Source organism: Syngnathoides biaculeatus, chromosome 17, assembly GCF_019802595.1.
Source record: "Syngnathoides biaculeatus isolate LvHL_M chromosome 17, ASM1980259v1, whole genome shotgun sequence".
Taxonomy (NCBI): Eukaryota; Metazoa; Chordata; class Actinopteri; order Syngnathiformes; family Syngnathidae; genus Syngnathoides; species Syngnathoides biaculeatus.
Window position 1 is genome coordinate 17,210,120 of NC_084656.1, and position 24,654 is coordinate 17,234,773.

General features: G+C 41.1%; 2 protein-coding genes across 9 annotated transcripts in view; both read right to left on the reverse strand.

Moving 5' to 3' along the window:
* nsmfa (NMDA receptor synaptonuclear signaling and neuronal migration factor a) overlaps positions 1 to 726 on the reverse strand; it is a 54,909-nt gene extending 54,183 nt beyond the window's left edge. For 4 of the 6 annotated variants that reach the window (XM_061800491.1, XM_061800495.1, XM_061800496.1 and 1 more), the window contains exon 1: positions 589 to 622. Coding sequence is in view for 2 of the 6 variants with exons in the window: in XM_061800490.1 (XP_061656474.1) it covers positions 589 to 622 (34 nt within the window). In the remaining 4 variants the exon portion in view is untranslated. Of the gene's footprint in view, positions 1 to 588 lie in introns of all 6 variants that reach the window. The other 2 variants (XM_061800490.1, XM_061800489.1) reach the window with 1 other exon arrangement.
* Positions 1 to 24,012, reverse strand: pnpla7a (patatin-like phospholipase domain containing 7a). Of its 3 annotated transcripts, none has more exons than XM_061800488.1 (36): positions 23,876 to 24,012; positions 23,428 to 23,482; positions 22,672 to 22,755; positions 22,212 to 22,299; positions 22,052 to 22,134; positions 21,875 to 21,981; positions 21,646 to 21,786; positions 21,146 to 21,305; positions 19,689 to 19,769; positions 19,029 to 19,157; positions 18,862 to 18,942; positions 17,506 to 17,563; positions 17,262 to 17,333; positions 17,095 to 17,168; positions 16,853 to 17,008; positions 15,799 to 15,876; positions 15,439 to 15,644; positions 15,228 to 15,359; positions 14,976 to 15,099; positions 13,787 to 13,900; positions 13,083 to 13,149; positions 12,857 to 13,006; positions 12,639 to 12,702; positions 12,399 to 12,567; positions 10,378 to 10,560; positions 10,191 to 10,309; positions 9,499 to 9,655; positions 7,176 to 7,292; positions 6,999 to 7,068; positions 5,538 to 5,654; positions 5,292 to 5,440; positions 5,034 to 5,186; positions 4,806 to 4,925; positions 3,063 to 3,147; positions 2,088 to 2,203; positions 1 to 1,263 (listed from the first exon to the last, which is right to left on the reverse strand). In XM_061800488.1, exons 2-36 carry the CDS (start codon positions 23,479 to 23,481, stop codon positions 1,150 to 1,152), a joined length of 3,972 nt encoding a protein of 1,323 aa, XP_061656472.1. In that variant the 5' UTR covers position 23,482; positions 23,876 to 24,012; the 3' UTR covers positions 1 to 1,149. The 3 variants fall into 3 exon arrangements, with proteins under 3 accessions (XP_061656472.1, XP_061656471.1, XP_061656470.1); XM_061800487.1 differs by having other exon boundaries at positions 17,434 to 17,563; XM_061800486.1 differs by having other exon boundaries at positions 17,262 to 17,336; positions 17,434 to 17,563.
* Positions 24,013 to 24,654: the final 642 nt, after the last annotated feature.

Below are 24,654 nucleotides of genomic sequence, written 5' to 3' on the forward strand. Positions count from 1 at the left end.
AAAAAAAAAAAAAAAAAAAAAAGGCATTCTGTATTTAAAGGTCTTTAACAGCTGACTTTGGACGAGAGGCAGTCACAACCCGGGCTTTTTGGAAGTTTACAATTATTCTAAAAAAAAAAAAAAAAAAAAAAAAAAAAACAATCGAGCATTGGGGGGCCTGCAAACTCCGAACATGAAGATCAGAGTAGAGATTCGGACTTCAGAACTGAGGTAGAAGATGTTCACCACGAGGGGACTTTGCTGATTAAATTGTAATCTATGTGCGTAGTTTCACTGCTGTTGTTCAAATATTTCAAAAGTTATAGGTCGTCAACGAATTTTACATTGTGCGCTTGCGTCCAACTAGCAGAGATTCTTAAGGCAAAGTTGTGTTATTTTAAATGAGAAACATGATCTCTTTGCTTAATGTTAGTTTCACAGTAAACTATGATTGGTTCTATGTGTCAATAAACATCTTAAAGTCTCTTTTTTGATATTGTTAACTAACTCCCAAAATACTGCTTGCTGTGGAAATAAAGGATGTTTTCTCCAAAAACTCTGTTACTGCATTCAATTTGAGTTGTGTTAGTTTAGAATTCAAATACGCACAGTAAGATTTATTGCTGCAGTGGTTCAATCCCATGACAGCATGGGTTCGGTTCCCCGTTCAGAGCGAGATCGTGAGTGGCTCTCTGCCGCTGCGTGTGCCTTGTGGTTGATTCGCCGCTTTTCCTGGGTGCAGTCAATCCACCGTTCGCCCAGAGTTGCCTCCAGCCCCCTACAACGCTGAACAGGATAAGCGATGACAGAAAACCAATCATAGACTGTGACAGAAAGTGCTTTTAGTGAGCTTGCACTGTGCTTGGGTTAGACTTCCGTGTCATAATTCTACGACTTCCCGAAGTACCGTTTTTTTTTTGTTTTTTTTTTTTTTGGGGGGGGGGTCTTTTCAGTCTTTTTTCCTAATACTCTTTATAAATTACCTTCCTTCGCTTCTTGACTGATGCAATCAGTTTAAAGTTAGATTATCTCAATATGAGAAACGCTGATGATTGGGAAAGAGCGAGACGAAGCTGAATGCAGGTTAATCTTCCAAGAGTCGTGTGGTTGAGATAGGACTGCAAATGAGGCCAACGGTGGTGGTCTAATGTTCCTTCGTAATTGCACTCATCACTTGTTGGAACATTCAGAAAGTACTTCCTGATTGGCTGAGGTGCTCGGCGAGGGTACGCGGCCGGAGACTGCATTGACGCGTCGGATATTTCTTTCATCCAGTTCTTCATCCTGAGGATTGCAAAAGAGTTCATTAAGAGGTCTTGACATCAGAAAATGAGACAAAATGGTCCATTTTGAATTCATACTGTATGTTCTGTGATGGTTATTGCAAAACTTTTTCATGAATAAATTCCCACATTTTTGCAATATGGGAACTATTTTATATATAGCAAAATATAATGACTATTCAATTCTAAATTATGTCAATAGTCTAAATGTTTAAAGTCAAATTAAATTACCATTATAACACTAAGCTAGAAGCTATTTCAGAAAAATGTATTACAAATGATACAAATATGCATAATGAAGAAATTTTAATTTAACTAATAACTTATCTAAAAATGTGATAGAAATAACAGCCTAATTTATTGGAATTTTTATATCGTTCTCTTGAAAGCTGTGTTAGATACCAGTAAGTTAATATCTCATATTACAAGAATAAAATTGTAATATTAAATTATACACACCATATTATTAGGAGATTAAAGTCAGATTTTTTTTTTTAAATGTTAAATCTGGGGGGCAAAAAAAAATCTTAAATCAAAATGATGATATAACGGTCAAAAATTGTAATTTTTTTTTAATTATAAAATGAAATAATGTAACTGAAATGATCATAAATATCCAATCTGTGGCCTATTAAGTGTTGGATCTGGTCTCACCTTATTTTTCTTTTCCACCGTATAAGGTTTTTCCTCACGCCACAGCAAATTGCTAATCCAGTACACAGTTTGTGTTTTAACTTCAACTACATGTCGTCAAATGTGCCTTACAATAGTGAATGTGTGACTCGGCAGTTGCAGTGCTTGAAAGAGACGACCGGAGGCCCGCACCGTGTCCGCAGTCTCGTCCCCTTCAGTGTGCTCTCCATAGTGACCGTAAAGCTCCAGGTCAGAGAGTGCGCTCTCCGCTGCCTCCTCGTCATAGTCAGTTTGGTAGTCTGACTCCTCTGACGGGGAGGGAGGTGAGGACAGGAGAAAAGAAAGATCACATTGTGGGGCTGTTGGGGAAGAGGGGGAAAGCGTGGAGGAGGGCACAGACGGAAGTGGACATACATGCAAGTCAAGTTAGAAGAGCGGAGAGGAATGAGGGGAAAAAGGTCTACGATTGGATGAATGCACGTGCACACCATTGCTGCAGGGAAACCCAATTACTCAAGATGTTTACACACACACACACACACACAAAGAAGAAGTAGTTACGTGACATAAGCAAACCAGCACTCTAAGCAGTAAGATTTAGCAAAGGTTGACAAGTACGATTATGAAACAAAGTGTTAGTAAGTTAGGCACATCTTACAAAAAAAAGGGGTTAGTTAGGCACACCTGCCGTGTGGCTCACCTTCGAACTCTGCCTCCAACTTTGAGTGATTTATTGTTTGTTGCATTCACAGTAGTTGATTTTTTTTTTTTTTTTTTTTTTAATCAAAGTTATCAAAAAATGTATCACCTCTACAGTTTTTTGGATGATTCCAAAACCAAATTATAATTTCCTATCTAAAAAAAAATTTTGCAAAACAAATGTGAGGTCGATTGGCTTCCGGGAAGGGATTGTGTTAGACATTTTTGGCGCCACTGTCAAAATTTACATTTTTTTTCTCTGTATTTTTCCACATGCTGATTGCAAGAAGCGAATTAATCAAGCACTCTATAGAGAAAAACGATGAAACAAAGACATGGAATAGTAGCTGCCTGGATGCATGCGTGTGTAATATGGCTGGACTTGGATTTGCAGATGCTCAAATTAAAGAGGATGACATCAGGTGGAGAAAATACAGTCTATGCATGTGTGAGATTGAGTGATTTTACCATCCACCAGGGCAGGTTTGACAGGCTCAATGCGGGACACGATTTCAGCCAAGTCGGTAAAGGAAGCGTTGGGACATGTCAACACCTGAAAAGGCACAAAAAGACAACCTTAGTGAATAGGGAATTTAAAAAAAAAAAGGTACAGACCTGCACCAAGGCTTAAACATGCATCGTGGTAAAGAAGGAAGCAGAGCCCAAAGGCAACATTTTCGATTTACGGGTCGATCTACATTCTGTCTTTTACCTAATGAACAGACAAAATTGCAAAAACAAGCGGCCGAAAAGAGTTTCTTCCATAAGGTGCCCGGGCTCTCTCTTCGAGATAGGAGGATAAGCTCAGTCATCCAGGAGAGTCTCACAATCAAGATGCTGCTCCTCCCCATCAAGAAAATTCAGACAAGATGGCTCGGCCAATAGGTCAAGACGCCTCCCTGGTGAGGTGTTTTTGGGCACGTCCCAACCGGCAGAGACCCCGGGGACAACCCAGGACACGATGTAGAAACTCAGTGTGGCCTGGGAATACCTCAAGATCCCCCTTGACTCCCACCGGAAGACTACAATGAAGTAGCTGGGGAGGGGGACGTCTGAGCTTCCCTGCTTGAACTGCTGTCCCCATGAAACGAACCCGGATAAGCGAACGAAATGGATGGATGAGCTTTCCATCTATTTTCTATTGCGCTTGTCCTGATTTCGGTCAAGGTTGAGTTGGTGCCTCTTCCACTTGACTTTGGGCAAAAGGCCAAATGCAACTCCCAGACTGGTTGCCAGTCAATCGCAGATCACACGCAGACAACCATTTACACTCACATGTGTACCTATTATTGACCAGTCAAGAAGTCTTCAAGTAATCTAACAAGCATGTTTTGGGAAGTTGGAAGGAATTCATTTGTAATTAGACATACGCCCAAATCAGAACGCAGCCTCAACTTTTAATAGAGCACTCGTCCCAAGTAAGAAAACTTTCAGTAAGTTCACTAACAAATTAAATGTACGTTCAGTAAATTTCATTTTTTTTACCCCATTGTCTTTAGTATTCAAATCTGATTGCTTTCCCTTTGAAGGGCTACCCAAAAGGGGATTGTGACACACGTGGGGAATCAGTGTGCCCAATCTGTTGTTGGTTTCCAATTTCGGGAAATGTAAAACTACTTTTTCTTAAGAAAAAAAAAAAAAAGAAAACTGTCAAAACCACCATATGTCGCATCTGTTTCCCCCCAGAGAGTTGCAAGAGTCTCATTAACTGCATGTGTGGGATGGCTATTGTTTGAAATAAATGTGGTAGAAAAAAACAAAAAAAAAAAAAGCCAGTTTATGTATAAAACACTGAATGATGATCGTTTCAGAGCATGTATTTCTACCTGCATTATTGTTCGTTTGCGGCAAATGTGACAAAAACTCGAGTCTGCTTTCATTCTTAAGAAATCACAAAAAGTAATCATAACACTTCAGGATCACTCATTTGTTACAAAAAGTGTATTTTTTTGCTGCCGTCTGATAGCAGGTCAGATAATGTTGTGATATAACCGCTAAGATGGAGTGCTGAGAGGCTCTTTTGGCGCAAAAAAAACAGAGTGTAGCATAAAAAGCTGATTACAATTGGTTTTGGAATGATGGAAAAAAGCCAATTATTGATGGTACGCTTCATCAAAATGTCAAGTCTGCTTTGTTGTGCCGGGATTCCGTCTCAAGGATTGTGACGTAAGACAAAGAAAGAAAGCTGAGTGACCAAAAGCAGGTCCTCACATTGTTCTTGCATTGTGTGTTGTGAAACTCCTCCTGGTGTCTGTCTTTGAGCATTTTCTCCACCACTCCACTGCGACTCCACACATCAAACACGGTCTTCCCGTGCTGGTATCCCACCTCCTAATGCGACACAGAGTACAGATGTGTTCTTCTTGTTGTTTTTTTTTTTTTTTAAATGAAAGAATTAAAACAATGAACCACACTGTGACGGTGTTTACATAAACATACAGCTATCTCATCGAACTTCCCGAACTCCAGCGTCCGGTATCTGTCAATGGGGGGTCGGATATACTCGCAGTAGTCGCTGCTCTTCACCGACTCCAGGTGTCGAACGCAGCACACGTAAGCCAAGCGGGTCTGAATCTCCGCCATGTTCAAAACCTGAGCATATACACCGGTGAGAAACCTCACAATTAACCCTCCGATGAAAATTGCACTCGACGACTCGTAAAGGTCTAATATATTTATTTTGAATCAAACCATTACCTTGACTTTCTCTGCTAGGGGGTTGAGCCGTTTCCATAGCAGCCACCAGCCTGACAGCGAGTCGCCGTAATTAGTGAGGTTGGTTTCGTCGCGGCTGCCCACGTCGATAGCTATCACCACTTTGGCCCCCATGGAGCGCGCCACATCAGCTGCCGGTGACCAAAAATTAAAAAAAACAACAAGAGTTGAAAGTTAAAAGTCTTTTAAGAGATCAAAAACAAAAGGCAGGTACATATAATGAAAGACCTGGCAGGTTGTTGATGTAGCCACCATCCATAAGCAGGTGTCCATCTTTGGGGTCACAAAGAGGAGGCAGATACCCCGAAAGGGACATGCTAGCACGAACATACCTCCACAGAGAACCTGAAAAAGCAAACGGAACCGCTTCATGCTTACATCCTGAACAACTGAAATCTATCCCTCTAAATCTCAGTTAGGGGCTTTCTTTCATTTCAAAACAGTTGTGGGAAATTGAGAAAATCGCAGAAGATTCTTTTCAAGCAGCCAGCCTCTCATGAGCTACCGACGACGAGGGGAGGTGAGTGATGATGATCCTCCCAAACCGTTTTCAGGTTAATGTTATGTTGCCTCCTATATTTAAAATACAGAATTAGCACTGTATTGTCTGTGCTTTCATTCTGGATCAGGCTGTGCCAAGGTGGAATTTTAAAATTACACACCATCTCTTCCTGCACTTTCTACTTTGGCTTCAGACCAGACCTTTCCCACTCGAAAAAGGGAAAATCTCGTCCAGTTTAACCACTTTTTCTATGATTATTCACATACTTTGACAGCCATTGCATCTCAAAACAACAGCATTTCTTTTTTTAACATTCTCCATTAATATCGAAAGTAACCATAAGCAGCCTCTCTCGCTCGACTTTGCGCTACATTGCCCAGACTGTGTTGCTAACTAAAGCAGGGGTGATGGACGCTGTCATTATAAAAATACATTGATGGGCTGCGTAAGTACTGTAACATTTGTAATTATCAGTGTACGTCTTTAAGAACCTTGTATAAGGTAAACTAGGAAAAAGAGAGTGTGGCGGAGCAGCGGTCGTTAGAGAAAGCTCCGTGTGCTGCCTAAAAGAAACCAGTGGCTTCTTCTTTTCATTTTTTACAGTACGTATGTGAATTGTGCCATTGGATGTTTGTTATGCTTTCAATTTGCATTGGATTATTTTATATCTGCGAAGAGACTACATCAGCAGTGCACAATTGCGCACGCATGCAGTTTAGAGGGAACATTGGCTGATGTCTTTTTTTGGGGGGGAGGCAAGCTGTCCCGCAATCGACCAAGACTGCCTCGACGCATTGAGCACCCCTGATCTAGAGGAATGGAGTTGGGGTTGTCATTTTTTCCAGGTGAGGTCCATGTGCCTATTTTTATTTGTTAGTTTCTTCAGAGGCAGCAGAGAAGATAGCACATCTGCTTCACATTTTAGGGTTTTAATCTCGACCTTTTGTGGAGTTCGCATGATCTGCGTGTCACTACTAGGATTGGCCCTGGTTCACTCGCAACCCCAACAAGGATAAGCAATACAGAAAATGGATTGAAGGGATTTCTTCAATCTTCCGATTGCACTTACACAATGCATTCTCATGAAGAGAGAGATGTTTTTTATAAAATACTTTTGGTGCAAACAGATTCTTTGCATCGCTGAATGGGTACCAGAGTTTGAGTGGTGCGTAGCCTTCGACACCTACCATCAGTGTGCACTCTCATCGCAGAGGCAGTGATGTCAGCAGTGATATTGAAATATGGTATCCAAAGGTCCTATATGCACAAACACAAACAAGTAGCAGGTTTCATTTGCAGTTACGCACCTTTCTGTAATTTGTTTGTCATTATCTCGGAGCGGCGTTCGAATCACCTCATCTCACCTCAATTTGCTTGCTCTTAAAGACATTGCTGATGCCAGAGTTGAAGGCCGCACCAGAGAACATGGATGTGACCGGGTACGTTAAATCTAGGACCTTTTTGAAAACTGAAGTCATTTCCTACAGGGAGAGAGAGTGAAAATCAGGGTGGCTTTCTTCCCGACCAAACACAAACCGCATTTAATCAAGCTTAGACTTTTCATTTAAGGTAGAGTAGAATCTGCCATATTGTTAATGGGTATTTTTTTTCCCCCTCATTTCTATTTATCTTACCAGATGCACACAAAAGCTTACAGTCAGGCTTCTTAATGTACTTTCATTACACATTAAAAAAAAAAAAATGTATTTCAGAACATCAATCCATTTAGTTTTGGGTTTTTTTCTCCATCCCCCCTGGCTGAGGATCAGCAATTCTTCCTAAAGTAGAGCTCATACTTGCACAGTCACGAATCAGCACCGAGGAAGTTGCCATAGAGGAAGGGGACAGATAGAATTGACCCATGAGGTATCTCCACTTGCAAAACTCAAGGCAGCATATGGCAAAAACCTGAACATAAATGCCATTAAATAGGAAAGCTGCAATACAAGATGCAACCTTCATTGGTGTTGAAATGGTTTCCTGTTAAGTGTCACCTTCACAAAGATGTACTGTCAACATCCTATAGAAAGTTACAAAACAAAAAAAGATAAAACCAATCGAAATAATTCTTTCAGAGGAGGAGCCAAATAATGTTCTCATTCCACCCACGTGAACAATTTGTTTGCGCCTCTTCAAGGAGATGACATCAAGGGAGAAATCCCGAAGTGCCACGAGTCAACCCAGCATGACGCAAATACGTGAGGACGATGTGATCATCATCAAAGTTTCACCGTAAGCTAATTCATTCCAGCATGTTCACTTAAGGTGGATTGAAAAAGGGGGGCTTCAAATGGCCTTTTGAAGATGATATCTAGAATGTGATTTGTGATGCTCTCCGGTGTCATGATTAAAAAAAAAAATATGGCTCCCTCCTGACTTAAAGACATGATGGGGGACCTAACTAAAGTGTAAATACAGAGAGCGCTCCGTTGACAACAATATTGATGTTTTGAGGTATGAATGACTAAGTTTCACAGCACTGTAAGAATATGTTGTCACATGGCAATAGAAGGCACAATCAGACTTCACCGCACATATGTTGCTTCATTTGACTTTACTATGACTACAAAAATAACACATATTTGCAGTTTGCCAGTCACAAATTTTCATTTTTCATGCGGAAACCCCTATCTCTATCTTGTTGCTATGAAATGTTTCTGTGCTCTTTCAGAACGTAAGATTCTAAGATGCTACAAGGTGGTGTTAAAGACTAAAATAAATAATAGTAAATAATAAAGTACGGTAATGAGGATGTATGTTTAAGCAATGCATCTTGACTGAAAGAAACAAAAAACTGTCTCATCAGATATGGGTAAGCTCTTATTACATCATGAGACATTTATGGATAAACTTCATTTATCAGAGTAGTTTTAATGCAAGGTGAGTATTTTTTGTAAGAGGAAACTCATTTTACTCTGTTACATTGAGCTGCATTCTGCAAGCTACTTGTATTTTTTTAACTATATTTATTTGGGTGCATTATGACTTTTGTCACAATCTGTTTCAACAGTTCATCAAAACTACGAGTGACGGACTTATTCAAGGTTGTTCATATGAAACCAGCAGACACACGAACTCAGCAAAGAATAGTTTTCATTGCGACTTACTGTAATTCCCAGCCTTGCGAGCGCACCTGGTTACAAGCCTCACAGAGTACATTTGTAAAGAAAACACCATTTGATATATACAAACGCCGCAGCTGTGTAAAAGCCGCACGTGCCCACATTAAAACACGAGATATTTACAAAGAAAGATGGTACACAGAAAGAGTTTAACGCTAATGCTGGTGGTAGCGCTAACAAGGCTGGTTAAAACCAAACCTACTGGTAAATATCACAGACACGCCAGTAACACAGCAGCAACACGCTAGCACAGCGCTAAGGCTACCAGGGGGCGGGTAAATGTCACTTCCTTGGCACATATATTCCATCCGTCTCATTCTTACCTTTTCCGCTCGAGTGCCCCCTTGCGGCCGTTGAAAAAATTGCAAAAATTAGCCGCATCACCACATAAACCACAGGGTTTAAAGCGTGTGAAAAAAGTTGCGGCTTGTAGGCTGGAAATTACGGTATTTATGTGAACATTGGCAGAAATAGATATTTAACTCACTCACTGTGTCTTCCTACTTAAATTGCGTTTATGCGCCCGCCGCATGAACGAGGTTAGCCGAACCTATAAACCTCTTACCATCGCCCATTCGCGAGCCCTCATCCTCATGCGGCTGTGGCTGCGGTCCTCGGCGTAAAGCGCCCCCAACAGAGAACCGATAGAAGTGCCGCCGATGAGGTCAATGGGGATGCCGGCTTCACAGAGGGCTCGAATGATCCCCACCTGAGAACAACCTCTACAAAACAGAGAACGGAAACAAGACCACAAGTATGCTGTGATAGCAAGCATAAATATACAGTATTTTTCACACTATAAGGCAGACCGCATTATAAGATGCACCTTTAATGAATGGCCTATTTCAAAACTTTTTTCATATTATATATATATATATATATATATATAATATATATATAGCGCACCGCATTGTAAGGGGCACCGACGGCTTTTTGAGAAAATTAAAGGCTTTTTGGTGTGCCTTACAGTGGGGAAAATACGGTAGGTTGAAAACATGGTGGTTTGAACAAAATGTTTGCAATATTCGGTTCATTTATTCATTCTTTGTTGGTATGAACCGACTTCTATAGTGCCACACAGAGATAATGTTTTTTGATACTCAAGGAACTGAGGTACGCCTAGCAAAGTCTTGTATGAGGCCATAAATGACGGTGGTTTGCAACTGTAGTTGTGTTTTTTTTCCAGAAAATCCTGACCAAATTCCAAATGTAAAAAAAGGGGACTCCAATTTACACGAAGAGCAGAGGGAGCCTTACCTGGCCCCGCCTCCACCCAGAACAAGAGCAATGGCATTCCCAGTGAGGACCCGGGCCAGTCGGGAAAAATCTGAATGGCGGTCTGCCGGCTTCTCAAACACACGTTGATACAACTCCAACTAAAAAAATTAAAAGAAAAAAAAGTTGGCAAAAGTAGAATATGAGCGGTATGGATTTCATCTCTCACCAGTTTGGGCAGACTCCTCTTGGAGAACACCCGTCGTGGACATGATAAATGGAGGTGTCTGGAGATCCAGCTCCGCATGTTCAGCCAGTCTACAGTCCCCTTGGGAGGGGGCCCGTCTTCTTTGTGCAGCAGCACCAGCTGCTTCTGGGCGCGCACGGCACTTCCTTCCAACATGCGTTCCAGCTAGAGGGACACCATCAACATTTTACACGTGAGCGGAATAACGACTAGTGCCTCCTCTTTGCAGGTAAAGATTGGCAGTGTTAAAAATAAAAAGAGTAATTGCACAGGTGCTACCTACAACTAAATGTGTTTACAGGGCTAAATCATATGCGTGCACGCGCGTGTTCCCAAAAGATCATATCCTCAGCTGTGACTCATTTTGCGCCCCTGCAAATATTGATCCATCTTTCCGTTCCTCGCAGCATCTCTAGTTAAAAGTGGACACATTCCTTTATTTCTGTTTGCCCAATTCCCCTCCTGAGAAAGCAATTACTTCTCCGTGTGCAGGATGTGCACTTCCTATCACTACCCTTTCATAATATCCATCTGCCGCAGCCTTCTACCCCCCGGGTCAAACGCAAACCCGGTGCAGACGGTGGGGCCGTGACGCTGGCTAAATGTGTTGGTATAATGATTCAAGAAATGATGAATCAGACAGAAGATCCCGTGGCTATCATTTGCCTGGTTTAAATAAATAGATAAAGTTCATTTGATATTTTTCTGCTTCCCCTGTCTACAGATTGAATATCAACTGACTTTCATTGTACAATGGAAATGGATTCAAATGGGCCTTTAGAGAAATGTCAATGCTCAATTATTTGGAAAGTATGTAGTTAACACTAGGGATGGGCATTTTACTACATTTTGTTGATACACAAATCAATAATTGATTAATTGGGATTTAAAAATATTTTTTCAGGGATGGGCAAATCACTGAATGTTGTTAACTCCTTTTTCGATACCTGTGTCATATTGCGTGGATTTTCACTAGAAACGTGCAAACTCCACCATGCCACAGCAAATTTGGACAAATAATTCTGTGGGGTTAGATTTTTATACTGATTAAAACTAAACTTGGCAAGCCGATTCTAAAACTTCAGTCAGTTTTTATCTAGCACGTCAAGTTTTTTTCCTCTGCAGCTTACCCTCCAAAATCAGCGAAATTCCCCTGATTAGCTGTCGTAAGACTTGCGAGGTAATTACAGCTCAATTTCTCTAACAGCTAGGTGGCAACTTGTTTGTGCAGACACAATTGGGACAGTGTGGTAGTGGTGTGTGCAGCTCCCAATAGGTCAATACTAGCAAACAGAAAGATAGCCTAGGAGGAATTAAGAGGATTTGTGCTGTGTTTTCTTTTAACCTTGTTACCATCAGCATACCGTCTATTTCATTTTATGCTGCTTTTATCCAGTTTCAAAGCTTGTAAATATTCCATGTTAGTGTTTTATTTATATAGGTCTTGATTTCATTGGTTCCACTTTGTTAAAAAACTTGACGTGGTAGAGGAAAAACTGGGATCAGTTGTGGATGCCATACCCAAAAATTTGTTACAGAATTTCCTCGACAAAAATTGTGTTCCCAAGTGAATCAAATAAACAAATGAATGAACTCCAAAAGTGTGTCATCCATTTAGAAAGAACAAATTCTTATTGTCGGCTCAGTTAGGCAAGGTCATGACAAACCACTGTGGTATGACTGGTTTTAAAAAAAAAAAAAATTAAAAAAAAAAAAAAAAAAAACACACCACGCATTTTATCAACTCCCTCAAGGGTTATGCACTCTGCCTTGTCCTTGTACACGAAATAAGACGTCCCCACTAGTGAAGATTTATAAACTACATGTTGATTAAATGAGTTGATCCCCCACTTTCACAACTACTGTGTCATCCGAACAGGATTCAGGGGGGGGGGGGGGGGAAAAAAAAAAAAAAAAAAAAAAGACATGGGTGCTTGATCTGCGTAACAAGGTAAGATTTCTTAAGCACATTGATTTTTCCTCTGCACCCCTTAACACCTCACCTCTCCCACAGCGGGGTCCTGCTCGCCCAGGCCCACGATGATGATGCAGTCTGCCTGACGAATGCACCGCTGCGTCCAGGGGGTCAGCGTGTAGTCCGTTTGGTAGAGAACTATGCGATGGATGTCTTCCTGTTGCCCCAACCAACTTGACAGACGATATTCATGAACACTGTGACGGGGAAGAAGTGGGACAAGGAATGAGATAACCGGATGTTTGTCCTGCTAGATCATGTAACGTACCTGTCTAGTGCTGCAGCCCCGAGGCGTTGCTTAATTATATCACTGGTCAACAGAAGTGTGGGACCTGAAAGTTCCAGGAGGCAAATATGTTGTCACACTTTATGCTGCAGAACTTGTTTAATATATTACAAATTAGCTCCTCCTAATGATATGTCCATTATTGTGTTCCTATGAGAAACTTCATGCGTTTTAAAGTGCACATAATAATTAATTTGTACCTATTGCGAGGAGTGCATGCTGCAGCTCCAAGGTAAAGGTGGTGAGTGGCACCTCTTCAGACACAGGAAGGACTGTCACTGTGGAGAGGTTGGAGGCTTGGTTGCCTGCGTCCCATTTACTGCCAGGGGTGTGCAGCACCAAGCTGCGACCTGGGGATACACAGTCACTGTTAACAGTTTTGTTTTTTTTTTATCCCCTCAGGAAACATTATATAACCCTACACACCTGTTAGAGGAAGATTCACCTGCTGGAGGATCTTCTGTCCGAGCAAATGGATGAGCCTGGTGACAACCTGCAATGCAAAAACGTTTTCGATCCAAGTCTCCGACTTAATAGATGCAATGCGAACTTTTTACAGGCGGGGTACATTCTGGATTTGTCACCAATAAATCACAGGGCACATATACAAAACACTTTACATACAAGAACAGCCTTGGGCATTTTAGAGTCTTCAATGAACCTGAAATGCATTTTTGGGGGGGAATTGGGAGGAAGCCAGAGTGTCTGGGAAATACAAAAACATGGACGCTTGGGTGGAAATTGCAAACCCCACATTGAAGGGGTGAGCTGAGATTCAAACCCAGAACCTTCAAAACATGAGTTAATTGGGCCAGCAACCATGTTACCAAATGGACAAACAAAACCCTTCAGATTTTTCACCACTTTTGCCTATACTGTTATCAGCTTTGGTGGGGATCTGCCCTCTCCATATTTTTGTTAACCAGCATATTTGGAAAAAAGAATTTCAAAAGTATCAGCCTTACAAATTAGCTTACTAGTCAAGATCAACAAATCATAACCAACCAACCGGACAGCTAACAGAAATAAGAAACACAGATCTGCAAAACCGTATATATAGTGAGTGACTATTTGAGTTGCCCTTTTGACGAGAACTTGCATGGCTTTCGGTTCTAAGGGCTTAAGGCTACCTGTGGGAACTTCCTCTTGATGGAGCTGAGGGCGCCCTCAGGCAGCTTGGCCAGCTCAGAGTCACGTACGGCGTGGACGGTGGTGGCTCTGTTTTGATGGGTTAGGGCCTCCACCTGAGCACAGACAAGACTATGAATTCCAAGTGAAGGGAAAAATAATTTTCAGTCGACAAGCATAGCCTTAAATGCTCATTTTATCTTCATAATTGATGCTTGGAGGGTAACCAAGTGGTGTGAAACATAACTTCTTCAAAATGACAGCTTCCCATCTGCTGATATCAGTAAACATAGCATCCTTCTACTCGGTTATAGTTAGAGCTATCATATAAAGAAAAAAAATGCATATATAATGAATTCCAACAGACTCGGGGACATGAACCAAGTATACAAAAACACTATAAAATACACACACACACACACACACACACACACACACGCCAAGTTATAAAGCTAATGCATCAAAGGGCAAAACAACCCACCAACAACTCTTATTAATAACTATGTAAATTTATGCAATTTGTTTGTCGTTTGCTTAAACTCTTTTTACACTTCTGTTAAAGTTGTGACAAGAGTTTCTTAAAATTTATTTTGCACGAATGCATGAATCCTAAATTACAAAAAAAAAAAAAAAAAAACAAGAATATGCAGGTGGAAGGGGAACTGTGTAGAGATCCAATTTAAGAAAGGTTATGTGGATTTTTCTTTTCTCTCGCCCACAGACCCCATTGAATGTTATCGCCTCCACCAAGTTAAAAATGCAATGAGTAAAGTTTTGTTTTTGTTGGGATTTGGCAAATAGCACACGTCAATTCCTATTAAACGCTATTTAGAGTGTGACGATGCAAAACAATCTGGCAAAATTCGATAAGAATCTAAATAAAAGTGGAGATAATTTTTTTTTTCCTGCTTTTTGTCACAACAGTGGACTTGAGAGGAGGCCAAATGTGACAGCAACCAAAAATTTCCTGGACAATTTTTATGATTGATTGGCCTTGGCAGAGGTCTGCATTCAAATGAGTACTACTCTAGTTTTTTTCTTTGTCTTAAACCAGCTTGCTGAACACGCAGTAAAAGTGTGAAAAGATAATAATGCTAAGAACTCATATCAATCACTGTGACTAGTGAAGATGTTAGCTTTAAACCTTTTGTCTACATATCACTCTTCTCTGCCGTCCATCCTAGTCCTTACCACTCCAATCAGGTCGCCCCGGCCGTACTCTCCTATCAGTTCCTTCTTGCCATCCTCCTTCATGATTACAGAGCGCAGTCGTCCGCTGAGCACGATGAAAGTGCTGTCAGATTTCTCTCCCTGCCTGGATAATATACTTCCATTAACGGCAATTCAACACAACAAGCTTGAGAGCCCAGATCAGTGTTTATCTCTTTGGGAAAAGGACACCAAGACTGCAGAGACGATTAAGCGGAACTTTGCTGAAAGTACCTGTAGACGGCCCTGCCGGCTTCCACGGCCATCCAGTCGAGCGCAAAGTCGATCTGTCTGACAAAGGATGACATCCTCCTCACCACGGTGTGTGCAACGTTCAGCACCACTTTTGGCTCCACGCGCATTATCCTAAAAAGGCGGAGGGGGGGGGGGGTGCTTGAGCGTGGAACACAAAACACATATATGCATTTAATTCAGAGAAACTAACTCGTAGAAATGGGTTTTGGAAATGGAGAGGAAGCTGCAGTCCCGCTGCGCTCGAACAGTAAATATGAGGGGCTCGCCAGTCAGGACGGCGAGCTGGCCGACAAGCTCGCCGGGGTGCGTCACAAAAAGGCGGGTGTCTTCCTCACGGTCAATCATCCTCTGGTAAACGTGCAGGAGGCCCGAAATAACAAACTGAATGCTCACTTCCTAGAAAAAAAAAAAAAGAAAAGAAAAAAAAAAAAAAAGGGGGGGGGTCAAAAAAATGTGACTTTTTAGGACAAACAATAAGATGCCTATATATATATATATATAATATATATATATATATATATATATATATAAGAGCTTTATTGAGAGTGACCTGATCTCCCTGACGAGCCACAACAGAACCGGCTTTCACTTGATGGAGGGTCACTCTTCCCTCAAGCAGGCTGGGATCCTGCAAACGATGTGCAGTATATATCTTAAATTATATACAGTACATAGTCATATTTATATATAGCCAATTTAACTAACGCTGTGGGAAAAAAAAAAAAAGGATAAGCAGTTTGGTAAAAATCAATGTATCCATCTATTTCCTGTTCAGGTATTCCTGGTGTAACTGGATCTTGTACCTAATGACTTCAGGGAAAAGGTAGACTACACCCTAGACTGGCTCCCAGTGAACAAAATGAGCAGAGGATTATGAATTTTTCATATCAGATGTAGAGTGTTGGTAATCGTTAAGATATTTTTTTTTAACATTACCAGTTGAACAGTACTAATATGTGCAGTGCTAAGCAAATTATGGATTATTGTAACTTTTGGGGTGGCACGGTGGAGCAGCTGGTAAAGCATTGGCCTCACAGTTCTGAGGACCCGGGTTCAATCCCCGTGCCTGCGTGGGTTTTCTCCGGGCACTTCGGTTTCCTTCCACACCCCAAAAACATGCAACATTAATAGGACACTTTAAATTGCCCCGAGGTGTGATTGTGAGTGCGACTGTTTGTCTCGATGTGCCCTGCGATTGGCTGCCGACCAGTTCAGGGTGTACCCCGCCTCCTGCCCGTTGATAGCTGGGATAGGTTCCAGCACTCCCCCCGACCCTCATGAGGATACGCGGCAAAGAAAATGGGTGGATGGATGTAACTTTTGGCCCAAATTGCACATAGAAAATTTCATATCAGATTCAATTTGATGATTATGTATTAGTCATACAAAAAAAAAAATAGGCATGAAGTTAGTTCATTTTTATTACATTTAGTTGAAGCAAGTATTTTCTCCACAATGCAATGAAAATATAATTTCAAGACAATCTCATCACTAATCAAGGTCAGTTATCAAAATGTAGTAGCCAGGAGATTACCACCCAATAAAAAAAATAAAAAAAAAATCAGATAATAATCCTCATATTTACATCTCTCTCTCTCTCTTACCTGCAACTGGATGATCCCTAGCAGGTCTCTTTTGGCGGCCTGGAAGATTGTCCCGCTCTTGCTGAGGTGGACGGCATCAGATTGCCCCCCGCTGTCGGTGTAGTGAAACACCTCAGATGGCGTGAGCTGGGTGGTCACGCTCTTCTTCAGGCTAGACTGCAAACGTGCGCGCAGTGTAGGTGACTAATGGCGGCATCGGTTAAAGCAAACTGATCTTGAGTCTGATGAATCCAGCGTTTCACCTTCTGCGCGGCAGGACTGGGCGGAGTCTCATCGATGTGGACTCGAGCCCGTTCGCACACCATGTTCATGTCGCCTGCAGGTTGTAACCAGTGTGGTGATGAAAATTCTGCAATCTCCCGTAATGAGCGACTCAGTTATGGGCCCCAAGTTTAAGACAGTGGTCTACCTGCGCTGTCGGGGGTCATCGAGATGGATCGCTGTTTCTTGTGGCTGTGCGAAGGACTGTCCTTTGCACCATCTGCTTCGCATGTAGTGAGATAGTACTGGATAAGGCTCAACATCAGTAAAAAAATACATTAAAAAAAAATACTTGACATGAGTGCATGTGTGCGCAAAACCTGTCTCTGAGGGGCTCTCACTGGTCCCCACACCTAACTCATCCTGGAAGTGCAAACGGCGTATCGTCTTGCCTGATACTGCCTCGCTCGCCACATTGTTCACGTTGGACAAAGGCACCGCGTGGCTCTCCTGTCAATTACACAACAACAAAGGTCAGCAGCACATTAAATTTCACCACATCAATTTTTAGCACATCACTAATTTATCCAGGTGTTTAATGCATTCCAAAGGGTTCACATGCATTTTCCTCCCGCTAGATACTGTTTTTGACTGACGTCACACACCTTCAGGTTGAGAACGCGGTCGCCATTTTGGTTTGACGAATTCACGTAAACAAACAGTAACTAAGCAGGAATAATTTCAGAAAGCCGCGTGAATGGGGGCGCACTGCTAAGTTACTGGTTGCTCAAACGAAAGTGGGCGTTGTAAAGCGTCTTTCTTTCGACTGCCAGCTGTGAGAACCAGTGCAAGAAAACGGAGCAGTTAGCAACCAAACGGCGACTACTGTGGCTGTCTTGTATTAGCACAGCTAGAACTAGCAGGCAAGTCATTCCCTTATGTCAGCATTTACTCTGAACATTTAGTTCTTGGTAATTATTGGATACCTTTTAGAATTTGCCAACTACTTAGCAATAACTACGTTCTGTGAAGGAGAAGTATTCTTTAGGGCCAAGGGCCGACATAATACTTGCATGTGAATGGAATACATGTCTCCAAAATCTGTATTTTCTGTTTATTTACAATAAGTTTGCAAAAACGTGTTACCACACCGCTAGCTAATTCGCTAATCGAGTTAAAAATGTACCCGTGGAAGTGGGGGGGAAAAAAAAAAATAAAAAAAAATAACAGCGAATGTACAACAAATTACCATGGATATAAATAAGTATGACTTGCCATTTAAATGTAATTGAACAGTAAAATTATTTTGTGAATTCATGAAGACCATTTGTTTTTGCTTTTCAAAATGCACATCAGCCTTTCTGTCAACAATAATGGATGATTAATTAATAGCGCAATAGTTAAACTCTACCTGTGGGACACATTTTTAGACCTCAGTTGCAGTGAGATTTATATTTCATAGCAGATACAATACAATATATTTTAAAGCCTTGAGCAATTGGGCACCAAAGGCCCTTCAAGCATTCTGTTATGAAAGCTATTTCGAGTAATAAAGTTTTCCTCAGAAGGGGTTATTATGGTTTATTCGTTTTGACCCGTATAAAGGACAGTGTTATGATGCTGGGCTTAATGTTGTGTGAAATTAGCTTGCATGTGCGGGACAGAGGGTTTATGTCACTTTCCGTAAATGTCCAAGGACGGTTTGCTTCCCATCAGCCGCTAATGTGAGGCTCTCTGCATGAAAGCGCGCACACACGCACGCACACAATCTTCACACACACACACACACACACAATCTTCACACCTACCGGATTGAAGAGCTCGGTCGTCAGGCCCAGGTAGTTATGCAGCGCTAGGAAAGTGACTCTTTGGAGCCGCACCATGATTATCTGTAACGCAAAATCAGGCTCAGGTCAGCAGACAAGACCAAGTGAAACATTTTATTCCTATTGAAATCATTTAAAAACAACGTTACCTGAATGACACGCACGAGTGTCTCGGGGTATTTCTTGAACACAGATTCAAAGGCGGATGCAGGCAAACGTAAGATGGTGGAGCGGGTGGCTGCACGAGCGGAAACGGTCCTGTACGGAGCTGGATACCCCTGTCAAAATAAGGAAAGAAGATTACAAAATGTGATTTTTTTTTTTTTCATTTCAGTCAATATATCAAATGGCTACACTATGAATGCAGGACAACTCAGCAAATGATGTAAAATTCAGGAAGCATATCATCTTGAAAATTGACTCGGACAAAGTATGTAGAGAATTATGACTACATCAGCTTTTGAAACAATTGGAATGCAGTTATAATTAAAATGCAAATTTTTCATGGCAGACAGTGCAATGCTAAAAATGCATTCCAACTCCAAAGATGAAAACGGACATCATAATAAAAGCTATTGGACAATTACAGTAATTGACAACTTGTTATTCATGGCATCCTTTGTAACCACTTCAATCCTCCAAGTTGGAGTCATGAGAACAAAAAAAACATTACGGAAAGGAAATGAAATCAAGACTTTTCATTTGCATGGGGAGGGAGGAAGCTTGCGGAAAACACATCAATGAACTCCTTGACTGGGAGGAGAGAGCAGACAGACACATTAGAGTGAGTGTGAAATGAAGTCGCTCACCGTAATGATGTCCAGAATACTGAGCAAGCTGTGCACGCTGTCGCCGGGAAGAACATCCTTCACCGCTACTTCTGTGCCATCCTACAAAGCAGAAAAACAGAAACTAATTTCTTAGCAAAGCATTATGTGGACTCACGGTCAAATCTGCCTGTCCTTAGTAAAAATCTCTATACAGGTTTTCTGATTTACTTTCTGAAATGTCAATTAAAAATCCTATCCCATCATTGTTTTCTTTTTTTTAAAAATCACCGATCTCCTTTAATCACATGTGCATAATTTGGATTGAAAATGCTCAAGTTGACATTTTTCCAACCTATTTTTTTTTTTTTTTTTGCCTGGAAGTTGAGACAGATGGATTTCTCAAATATATTTGGCATGTAAAAAAAAAAGCTTTGCTCCGATTGGATCTCTGAAATATGGAAAGCAGTTTCCCTCTTCTCGGCCAAGCGTTTGTAGCGAATTACTGTTTGGATCATTCAATGCAGGGTCTTACCATCATCGTGAAGCAGAAAAGTGTTTGTTTGCCCAGAAAGAAGGAATGTACCGTAAGTTCCGGCTAATTTGTGAATTTTTTCTAACGGATGCAAGGGGGCACTCGAGCAGAAAAGGTAAGAGTGAGACCGGTGGAATATATGTGCCGAGGAAGTGACTTTTACTGGTATGTTTTGGATTTTTTTAACCGGCCCTGTTAGTGCCACCCTAGCTTTAGTGTGTTGCTGCTGCATCTTGGTGATTTAGGTGTTTTTTTTAACCGGCCTTATTAGTGCTGTGCTACCGTGTTGCTACTGTGTACCTGCCGTGTTTTTTTTTTTTTTTTTTTTTTTTTTTCTTTACCACCACTGTATGTGCTACAGTGTTGTTGCTATATTAAGCTAAGGTATTAAAACTTTGAAAACTCTGTGTAATGTCTTTCTTCGTAAATACCTCGTGTTTCAACGCGGGCACTTTGTGGCTTATGTATGTACCAAATGGTATTTCCTTTACAAATGTACTGGGTGAGTCTTATAACCAGGTGCGCTCTTTAGGTCGGAATTTATGGTAAGTAGAAGTAACAGTTGGCGACTCACAACCCAGCAGAGGACAAAAATTTGGAAAAGCTGGTCCTGTGCTCCAATTCAATCACTTCAATATAACGTTTTGTTGCACGTGTAAGCTTTTTTATGCTGCATCTGCATGGCTTGGCGGCGGCCCCGCAGGCTGGTCACTCACTCAAAGCCTGGAAATGCCCTTCCAGCACTGTGAAAGTTTATGTTTATGAAATCTTCCTCCATAAAATGGGCTCTGACTACAGCACAATTCTGGTTGGGAAATTCTCCAAAGATTAATTGGGGTCATTTATTTCTCAAATCGTGTCATAGATTCATTTTGACATATGCATAAAACGGTGGAACAATTTAGATTTTGATGGAAGGGGATGTTTGAAAAACAGAAATGGGCAAAACTATTTGTCAACCTACGTTCTCAAAGATGCAGAGCTCAAGTCGTCCATCTTGGACCACATAAATACTGTCGTCGTCGTCGCCGGGCTTGAAAAGACCCTCACCCTCCTGGAGCTCAACAAACACCATGTGGCGACACAGCTCGAGGAAGAGGGGCTTGTCAAAGTGTCCCAACACCCTACAGAAAACAGATGGGACAGAATAAGTAACACGGAAGTCGAAAATTTGAATCCTCCTGAAGTCGTAAAAAAAAAAAAAAAAACGAACACAAATTTGGCTAGTCGGCTGAGTTAGCATCTAAATAATTAACACCGCAAGTCCGTTTTGCTCTTTCGTGATGCTAGCAAAGAAGGGTAGCAATGAGAACATAGCGTAGAAATAGAACCTTAAAACAAGGCATGTAACATTTTGTAAGGTGGATGTGGACAAAGTGGAAAAACATTCTCTGTCTTGGCTGTTCATGACTAAGTTAGCCTCAATCTTGGTCAAATGAATCTCCCCTAAATTTTATTACCCACCTCACATTCTTCAGCATGTAGAGCACCTCAGAGGGCAGATTTGAGCTCTGAACGTCAAACTCAGTCAGGTCCGCCTCCAGCAGAGAGGGTGGCGGTTCTTTGGGCTGAAGAGTAGGAGGGTCCTTCCGGATACGAAGGATTCTGTTCAGAGGGGAAAAAAAATGGCATTTACCACACAGGACGGCATACATCTTTAAAATATTTTCACTTTCTCTCCTGTGGATCGTACTTGCGAGCAATGCTCAGAACTTTGGTTCTCTTGCGTACACGCTGCGGTTGCTTTGACACGGAAGTAGATGGCGAAGTAGTAGGAGGAATTGAGGACAAAGTTTGGACCTTAAAAAGAAAAAAAAAAACTTTAGAGGCGCGGTCAAAATGACAGTGCTGTGGGACAAGAGTCAAATACCTTGCGCATGATTTTTCGACCATAGAAGAGCACTTTATCTCGTTTTCTGAAGCGATAATGAGGTACACCAGCCTGCCGTTCACCTTGACACAGAATCCAAAGACCAAAACTTTAGACGTTAATGAAATTAAAATATCTTCAGTGTCAAAGTGAGACTCACGAGCATGCTTGAACCTCCTGTACAAAAAGAGTACCACAATCCCAATCATTGCGACTGCGACGGCGGCACCTATCAGGACACCTGTGAGCTAGAAGATAAACAATGGTGAAAACTCCTAAGTTTCCTCCGAAGTAATAAGGAGGACACACACAAAAAAAATAAAAACACATCTAACCATTTCATTTTTTGTTGGGGGAGTGGTTTTTATTTCATGTAAAATGGTTTGGAGAAAGACTTTTCATTTGATAGTGACAGTAAGGTAAAAAGTTAGCGTTCACTAACTAAACCAAAGCATGAAATATTTGAGCGTTAGGTAAAAGATTCATTTAACGTACCATTTTTTAATAATATAATGCTCAATTTGCAGCAAGAAATTTTTTAACACACAGATGGTAACAACTTATATCACACTTAAAGGCAAACAAGAAGCCACACATACTGTACATCACTTCATACTTACCATAGTGGTCTGCATCCTCTCCTCCACAAATTGCTGCACTCGTGATGTCACCGCTGAGATATCATTTTTTCTGTGGAGCAGCATCTGCACACATTCGTGGACGCAATCTTTGTCAAAGAACAAGTATAACAGTGTGACGATTGATGATCTTTGTCCAGCCTGTTGTTTATGTGCCTTTTAAAGCGTTGGCGTAGTAGTCTTATCGCTGCTGCTGGGAATTAACTTGTATGAGGGTCAATTTTCACGTGTGTGGGAGTCAATCACCGCCTGTAATTTGTTAAAAAATATCTAGTTCCGTTATGTGGAACTGTGATAGTGGCACAAATCTTAGTTTCACCAATATTTACTTTGTCATACGTAATCCATGACATCAGCAAATCATGCAAGTTGTCCGCATACCTCACTAGACTTAATTACAGTCAGCAATGTGAGAAGAAGACAAACATCAAATATACAGAATTGCATTGACATTTATAAACGACCCACTTTCGATTAGGAGCTATCACATCCAATGCATTATAGTTGTTTGGGGGATTTGAGGCATTTACAAAGTCATGATACAATTGTGCCACTTAACACCAAAAAAATAAATAAAAATCTGACTTGCACCACTGGAAGTGAAAATTCAGGTAGTATGTGTCTGGTTTAAAGGGAGTGACAAAAATTGAGAAATGAGAAGAGGAAATGTTCCGTCTGAAAAACGTTTGCGTGTCGTCTCCATTCACCACATGCTGCCGTTGCATCTGTAAAACTTACTGAATTGGCCCATCCACAGAGGTCTCCATTGTCACCTTCTGTGCGGCAAGTCATCCTGTATCATAAAAATACCTCAGTCACGTGCGTTTTTATGTACTGGAGCCTTTAAATGCTCGGCATCGACTAGTTGGCGTGCCATGCTAGCACTAGTACTACGAAAACAATAATTGCGATGTAAATCAAACCACACCATATTTATCTTAACCCGCGTTTATTGTACTGAAATACAATTTGTCATAAGTCATACACTCTTGGTTCTTAAGTGAAAACTGTGTGACTCTCCAACATAGACACTACAAAACGCCTACTGCAATAGAATAACATTAGCGAGCTAGCTAGCAGCTAACGGCTCAAACTCAGTCCGTCAGAGGCGGTAATGTACGTAATAAAGAACCAAGTCAAAACGCGACGCGACAACGGTGCGCGAGCGTAAAAACAGCACACTTACTTTACGGTGTCTCCCGGGGAATGTGTTCCAAGTTTACGCCATTGTCAACAGAGGCGACGGGGCGACATTAGCTGATCGCTAACAAAGTTTTCGATGTTTTCACTTGCTTAGCCCCGCCTTTAGTACCGTTTCTACCAATGGGCAGATAGATTTGGTGTTTCCATGGTACCACTGGATTTAGTAAACCAATCAGAGAAGGTTTGGATTACCGTGTTTTTCTGTTTAAATCAATAGCGAATTCCACAATAATTAGGTGAATAACCTCAATCCCCTTCCTCTTCTATATTTTATTTGATCTTACTCGTGTAAACAGTTGAGCTCCAATAAAGAAGAAAAATATACAAACTTTAATTTGCTAATGCTTAGTCAACACAAATGTAGTCACAGAAAAATTGTTCACCATTCTTGTGTCTTCAGTTTTGTTCATATTTAATGCCTGGTAGCAACTACAATTGAATGTTTCCTACAACTATAACGATAACAAAAATAGTATATACTGCAACAACGTTTTAATTCAAGAACTAATATCGAGCCATTTGAAATGGTTATCCTGATAGTCATCAAAATTACTGGGCACAACAAACAGGGCGCTAAGTATTCCGGAAGCAGTTATATTTTATGATCATTATATTTTTTTATGTTATATGCTCTACCTTTAGTTATACCGGGCATTAAAATGAACAAAAAATGTAAACAAAGTGGTTTAATACAGTCTTCCGTGAGTGTATATTTATGTTTCTTTTTCTCACATTTCTTTCATACGGGAGTTGTGGCAAATT